Raw genomic sequence first — 7,387 nt, 5'->3', positions numbered from 1 at the left:
TACTCACAGTGCTCGTTTGTCAAACATTCTGTGTACGTTCTGATACCTTTTCGTATCAGTCTTCTAGAGGCTTCTGGAGATAGCCTCCTCATCCTTCTTTGCAGTTCCAAAACTTAAAAAAAAAAAAAAAAAGCTGGCGCTTCTGAGGGTACCACTGACTGAGTGACTAAGATGTCAGCGCAGGAACACCAGCTGCCGGGTGTGCAGGTCTTGGTCTCGGTACCCGTGTGTGTCTCCGCCCTCCCACACCTCCCCCTCGTCCTCCCTCAGCCCTGCCTCTGCCAGTGGAGAGTGGAACTGAGGTCTCTATTTAAAAGGGAAATTTGGCCGCTGTTCTGACTGCCAGCAGAGCTCGCTGGCTGTGGTGTGTGTTTGGTTTTGTGTGTGTTTGGTTTTTTAATGTGTGTGAGACTTCTGGCCCATCAAAAATGAGAGAGCTGCAGGGACGAGGCTCAGGATGAGCGAGTGAAATAAGGCTTTGATTCCAGCCTCACACTGAGACCGGAGACGGCAGGACAAAACAGCTCTTTTGATAACGACTTGCACCTGGCCAGGCCCTGGTCCCTGAGTGCCCACGAGGTTGGCCGAGCACCTTGTCTGAGGAGCTTTCCACCGGGACTCCCCGTTCCCTGGTTGGCCTCACCACCCACTCTGGCTTTGCACAGAGGCAGGCTGTGATCTGAGCTACCAGACCGCAGGTCAACTGTTTGTTGAGCTAGATCCTAGTGTCTCCTGAGCCATTTTTTGGTACCCTGTGTTGCCTGCTGACTTAACTGTCACCAGGCTGGCACATGCCCATTCCTCTCCTGTGGGTGTTTATTTGTATGTGAGTGTACATATCTGGGGATGGGAAGTCAGTGTGTTTGCACAGAACTGTGATCCTAGAGTTGGGGAACCACTTTTCGCTTTGCTGTCGGATGGCTGTAGGGCCAGGAGATGTGTGGTACAGCCTAGTTAGGGCTCATGTCCTAACTTGCGGAGAAGCCGGACAGGGGGTTAGGGAGAGGGGAGGCGGTCAGCCAGGTCATCAGGGCGGGGCAGTGACCTGTGGTTTAGGGAGGGCTCCCTGGGTGGCAGTCTTTGGCCTAACCCAGCACTTCCGATTTCTCCCTTGCAGTTGGAGGCCCCTCCCCACTAAGTGCCTCTTTGCACAGCACTGGCCCCCGCCCCCACGCTCACCGGCACCACTGCAGCGGGACGGGCCATGGCGGGTCGGGGAGGTGCAGCACGACCCAACGGACCAGCTGCTGGGAACAAGATCTGTCAGTTTAAGCTGGTCCTGCTGGGGGAGTCCGCAGTGGGCAAATCCAGCCTCGTCCTCCGCTTTGTCAAGGGTCAGTTCCACGAGTACCAGGAGAGCACAATTGGAGGTGAGTGGGCCCGAGGGAGAGGCGGTGGCCTCAGGGAAGTGGAAGAAATGCCTTGGCGTGAGGAGAAGGGGAGCTGACTGCCCAGAGGCTAAGCATGCCTGGGGCAGCAGCACCTCGCCTCGTCTGGGCCCTGGAATCAAACCCAGCAGCTGGCCTCCATGTCAGAGTCCCAACAAGCATCTAGTAGGAATTAGCTGAGAGTCGAAAACTGCCTTCCTCTCCTGGTTCCGTCTCTTGATTTCTTTGTGTGGCCCCGGGTACACCCTTCCACTGGCCTGGGGAGGGGGAGGCTGCGTCTGCCTCTCTGAGGGTTCTTCTGACCGCTACCAGGCAGTGCATGTACCCCGGCCTCCCCCACGTTCCAGAATGGGGAAATGGCCTCGTGAGTGGGCTGGTGTTTCTGAAGCTGACCTTTACCCCTTCTTGAGCTCAGAGCCCGCCATTGATTTCCCAGTGGTCAGCACTTAGCACGTGAGGGTCTGGACTCAGCCTCCTGCCTCAGTGGCCAGTACACACCCCGAGGGGCTGGGGCCGACCTTGGGCTTGAGTCATCCTTTTTCTACCCTCTTGGTTGGTAGGAGGTTTCCAGGCAGCTGGAAACAAAGTAGGCCGTGTCAGCAGTCTTCTGCTGCCTCCTCAGCACTCGAGTCAGGAGCTGGAGAGGGGAAGTGAGGCGGTGCCCCAGGCCCCTCAGGGAGGAGGGGGGAGGGGCGACCAGGAGAGTGGGCTTCCTGCACAGAGCCGTTGGGATCCTCTGCTGGGACTCCCACCTGCCAGCCCCAGCTGCGAGACTCCTTTGAAGCACGTGCACAAGTGCCGTGTGTTCCCCTGCCTCCTCAGGTCAGAGATGGGGTCACTGTGTTCCCTGAAGGTCGAGCCAATCAGGAATAAAGTCGAGGGCAAAGCCGAGGGTGGCGGCTAGCCAGCGTGCCTGGAGGTGGCAGGGGTAGCGGGAAGCCGGCCACCCAGCCCCCGCCTGGCATTAGCACGGCGTGTACTTCAGTCTCCCCCAGCGTGGCTGAGTGTGTGTGAGAGTGTCCTCAGGACACCGAAGGCCAGCCGTGCCCCTGGGTTGGAGCAGACGGAGGGGCTAGGACTGTTCTCTGAGGGGAGGGAGGGGAGGAGGAGCGTGGGCCCACCCTTTTGTGCTTGGAGCCAGGCTTCTCCTAGACTTTCCCTGTCCTGCCCCTGGCCGCTGTCCTTCAGAGAGGGCTCCTGCAATGGCCGAGGTACAAGCAGGCCTCCCTTCTCCTCCCACTCTTGCCTGGCTGGGTCTGTAAAGCCTGTGCAGCCCCCAGCCCCCTCGACTCACAGAAGCGCCTGCTCCACCTGCCTTGCTCGGCTTCTCTGGCCGCCGGGTTGCGGGTTTTCGGGCTTCTAAGTGCCAGAGCCCGGATGGCACAGTGCAGATATGTGAGGGTGTCTCCTCGGCCCCTCTGCGCCTGGTAACACTGCCCTCCCTCTTCCAGCGGCCTTCCTCACACAGACCGTCTGCTTGGACGACACAACAGTCAAGTTTGAGATCTGGGACACAGCTGGACAGGAGCGGTATCACAGCCTGGCCCCCATGTACTACCGGGGGGCCCAGGCTGCCATCGTGGTCTACGACATCACCAACACAGTAAAGATTTTCCCTTGCTTCTCGACCCTTTGTTCCTGAATGGGGGCGGGGGGGTGGGTACATTTCCTCTGGTGTTCGGGGGTGTCTCGCCAGAATCTTCAGGGTGATGACATCTTAGACACCTCGGCTCCGCCAGCGCCAGCTTCTCCAGTGAACAGCCCTGGGCAGGATGCCTGCTCCGTCCTGTTGACGCTCTGGCCCTGTCTCCCCAGGATACGTTTGCACGGGCCAAGAACTGGGTGAAGGAGTTGCAGAGGCAGGCCAGCCCCAACATCGTCATCGCGCTCGCGGGCAACAAGGCCGACCTGGCCAGCAAGAGAGCCGTGGAGTTCCAGGTGGGGGACGGACCAGGCCCCGGGGGTGGACGAGCCAGCTCCGCTCGGCTTCCCCAGGCTGCCCGGGCTTTGTGAAGGGCCGCGTTGGGCGGCAGCAGGGGAACTTCTGTGTGCTGTCCCCTCGCGGCTCGAGCATGGGCCTAAAGGGGATGCCGTCCACCACTCTGCCTTCTCTGTCAGTGGTGGTGGGGTGTGTGTGCATATGGGTAGCAGAAGCTTCAGCTAATTTTCTCTATGAACTGGCTTTTTAACGAAACGGTGAAAAAGACAGACTTTTCCAGGTAATATGTGCAATAGGAGATTTTAAACAGTACAAGAAGGTATACAGGATGAAATCTGGGTCTCTGACCCTAGACGCTCAATCTCCCTTCCCCCAAGTTCCTCGCAGTTTCTTGTCTTTCTGGAAACATGCACAAGCATATGAATCCCTTTCTTTACATACCATATACTTAACTTTTTTACCACTCCCCACCCGATGGACTTCTAGGTCGTGTGTAATTGCAAAAGACTGGAAACAGTGCAGTAGTCGACATCACATACTTTCGTCCAAATGTACACGTGTATTTGTAGGATAGCTTTCTAGAAATATTTCCTAGCCTAGTGATTTTGAAGAGCGAGAAGGCAGAACGGGCCTATGGAGACCTGAGTCAAACTTCTGCCGACGTGTGTGAGCTGAGAGGTGCTGTATGTGAAGTGGGGAACTCAGAGCAGGGGAGCCTTAGGCCTGAAAACCCCTGTGTTGTCTCTGTTGTGTGGAAGACACTGTGATCAGGGAGGATTTTTATCCTGGGCCTCAGCCCCTGCCAACTGTCAGTGTTTCCCTCCCACCCACTTTCTCACCTCCATCCAAATCAGGAAGCACAGGCCTATGCAGAGGACAACAGTTTGCTGTTCATGGAGACATCAGCAAAGACTGCGATGAACGTGAATGAAATTTTCATGGCAATAGGTAAGTTGCCTTGGCTCTCCTCCCCCAACCAGGGTGTGTTACTTGCCTGCTGTTCTGTAGTAGGTCTGTGGGGTCCCTTCACCAACAGATCTTTTACCATTTTTGATACTTTGATAAAATTGTTTTCTTTGTCATCTGACTCTCAGATATAGATAGCTCACTCCAGAAGTTTCTAAAGCCTGGGCCAAAGTCTCACCACTTCACTTCCCGACCCTGCAGCGTACCACCCACCTAAAGCTGGACATCACCAGCCCCCTACCCACTTAGGATTTTTGGGGGGCTCATTTGGCTCTAGAGTCATCCTGTGTGGGTTTGAATCCTCGCTCTATCACTTGCTAACTCTGTGGTCCTGGGCAAGTTATTTAACCCCTCTTTGCCTCCGTTTCCTGAAAGGCCCAAAATATACTTGGCACATAGAACACACATCCATCAGGATGTTGGTTATCGCTGATTGGGTGGTACCCAAGTGGACTTGGGAGAGTACTAGGGTTCCCCCACAGACACCCGTCTTCCCCCTCGTCTCCCAAACAGCTAAGAAGCTTCCCAAGAACGAGCCCCAGAATACAGCTTGTGCTCCGGGCCGGAACCGAGGAGTGGACCTCCAGGAGAACAACCCTGCCAGCCGGAGCCAGTGCTGCAGCAACTGAGCCCCCCTTACCTGCCCACTGCCCCCACCTCCTCCGCCTCAACGACCCGACTGGAATCCACTCTAACCAATCGCACTTACCGACTCGGGCCACCACTGGGGGGCAGGGGGAAGGGCCCACCATGGTTTCTCCATATCATGTTGATCATAGGCCGGAGTGAGTTATTCCACCTGCACCTTTCTGTACAAATACTAATTCAATTTTAAGTCTTAAGTCACTTTTTTAATATATATGATCTGCTCTTCCCACTTCTGCCCTTTCTACTGCTCTCCCACTCCTCCTTTGCCGGTAGTAGCCACGTGCCCCTGTTCCCCCCACCCTGGTGTATGGGGAGGCGGGGGTTGGAGCAGTTACCCTTCTTTCCCTCTTGCTGATTAGCGGGCTCAGCAAGAGCATCCATATCCTTAGCTGTGTTTGGAGTGCGCTTCGTTCTGGGTGACGGGGCAGGTCCTAGGGGCCAGGGAAGGAAGGGGGAGACAGCTCTTCCCTCAGCTGGCTGTCATCAGGCTGCAGCGTCCCCTCCCCACCCCCTGACTCACAGCTGGGAGAGAACCCACAGCATTACCACAGCATTATTGTGACAGCCACGAACCCATTGCCCACAGCCCCCTTCCCCCTCGTCCTTGGTCACCCTGACCTCTGGCTCTGAGCCCTGTTCTGACCGAATCACGATGATGAGTATTTGGGGGTGGGTGGGTAAGGGGGGGTGGTGGGAGGGGATGGAACCAACTTTTTCTGTATTTTGTATGTTTTCTTCAACATGTAACCAATCAGTATCTTGTCAATATAGTCAGCCGATCGACCGACCTCCCGCTTGTCTTCCTTGTCTTTCTCTGGCAGAGTGTATCGGACCGTAGCCTCTCTAGCTTACTTGAAGTTAATTTAAAACGAACCTCTACATCTTGTTAAACAAAAGCTTCCCCCCCCCCCGCAAAGTGAGGGGATGTTGGTGGTCATGGTAACCAAGAGAAAGAGGCCAGCTGTTACCAGCTCTAACTGGGTGGAGTGGGGTGAGAGTGAGCTGGGGCTGAATATCACCGAGGTTGAAGTTGAGGGCCTTGCATTTGCCTGGAGGAGCCTCCCCAGCTCCTCCAGATTATATTGGGGTATGTGCAGTCTGTATTTGAAAGTAGTTGGTCTCTGAACACCAGAAACAACCTCTTCGGGGTTTTTTGATTAGTCTGTACTAGGCTCGTGAGAGATGGGGTCCTCTCACCCTCTTCTCTGAAGAGGAAGGAACACCGACGACCTCTGGAACCTTGGACCGGTCATAAGGCCGAGACAGCAGCCCCACACTGGGTCCAGGCCATCTGCTCCCTAGTCTCTGGGGGGCCCTCTGCTGGTTCCGGAGTCAAGCGATGCTGGGGCCCTTTTGGCCCTCTGCTGCTCCCTGCTGGGGCTGCTGGTCCAAGCAGTGAGCTGAGGTGAGTAAAGCAGCACTGCCCACTCTCCCCCCAGCTTCCCGGGGGCCAGATTTTATCGTGGGCCACCACCTTGCGGTGCCTTTCCTGCCCCTCTGGGCCCTCCACCTGGCCTCCCTCTACCTTTGTTCTACCTCCCCCTCTGACCCCAGCCCCGAGAAACGACCACAGACTCTGAAGCTGTTGTGTTGCTCACTACGGTGGTGGTTTACTGGGTCAGGCTAGTTTGGAACCCTTCTTAGAGGCACGGCTCCTGAGTCTCGAGGTGGGTCCTGTTTGGGCTTCAGAGGAAGGCAGCACCCGGCACCGGCCACGGAAGCACAGCTGGCCAGAGGGGGTCAGGCAGCAGGTCATGGCGGCGGGATCCAGGTCCGGTGGTAATGACATTTGCTGGTGCACCTTCTGCGCCACGCGGAAGCTGCTCCCATCAGGGTCACAGCCCTCCGGTTGCCGCTGGCCAGTCACCATCAGGCATCCTCTGTCCACTTGAACCACCAGCTCCTCGGGTGAAACCGTGGGCATGCATCTTCATCTGGAAGCCATCCTCTGCATGGACGTTGCCCTGTACAGCTGCCACATCTTCCGCGAGATGCTGCACCGGCAGGGTGATCACCTGGTTCTGTTCAGTAAAGGCCACGCTGGGACATCCGGACGCCGACTGGCTCCCGTTGGGGAGACTGCTACCGACCCGCTGCATCCGACTGAGCAACTGCTGTTGAAGGGCGTGAGGCTCCGAATGCAGCGCTCGGCGCTGGGCCGGGGGGCGGACGCCGGGAGTGGGGGCCCTCGTGGCCTGGTGCGACGCCACCCCGCTCAGGGGGCTCCCTTGGCTTCCGGCGAGGTTGGCTTCCACGGAGTATGGGGTCAACTGTGTACGTCCTACCTCCATGGGTCAGGTTGGCAGCCGCCCTGGCACCCCCTGCTGCTGCTTTTATCTCGGATCCGGCCGCTTTCTCGGGCCCTATCCCCATCTTAGAGGGCCTGGCCGCCGGGGCTGAGACCCAACCGGATAGGCCAAAAGAGGCTGGTGGCGCTCGAGCCCAA

At 57.1% G+C, this 7,387-nt stretch overlaps 2 protein-coding genes across 2 annotated transcripts; one reads left to right on the top strand and one right to left on the bottom strand.

Moving 5' to 3' along the window:
- Positions 1-1,204: 1,204 nt before the first annotated feature.
- Positions 1,205-5,595, top strand: RAB5C (RAB5C, member RAS oncogene family; the record flags this gene model as incomplete). The annotated part of the gene is made up of 5 exons (XM_079725104.1): positions 1,205-1,370; positions 2,840-2,991; positions 3,204-3,326; positions 4,182-4,275; positions 4,807-5,595. The coding sequence occupies 5 exons, from the start codon at positions 1,205-1,207 to the stop codon at positions 4,920-4,922; spliced, it is 651 nt and encodes a 216-aa protein (XP_079581230.1). The 3' UTR covers positions 4,923-5,595.
- A 964-nt stretch (positions 5,596-6,559) lies between these two features.
- HSPB9 (heat shock protein family B (small) member 9) lies at positions 6,560-7,147 on the bottom strand (the record flags this gene model as incomplete). The annotated part of the gene is given in 2 exon segments (XM_079725017.1): positions 6,560-6,851; positions 6,853-7,147. Coding segments are annotated over 2 exon segments (480 nt in total). The 5' UTR covers positions 7,041-7,147.
- Between the last annotated feature and the right edge of the window lie 240 nt (positions 7,148-7,387).

Source organism: Hyperoodon ampullatus, assembly GCF_949752795.1.
Source record: "Hyperoodon ampullatus genome assembly, chromosome: 19".
Taxonomy (NCBI): Eukaryota; Metazoa; Chordata; class Mammalia; order Artiodactyla; family Ziphiidae; genus Hyperoodon; species Hyperoodon ampullatus.
This window is presented reverse-complemented; position numbering and strand designations above follow the sequence as displayed.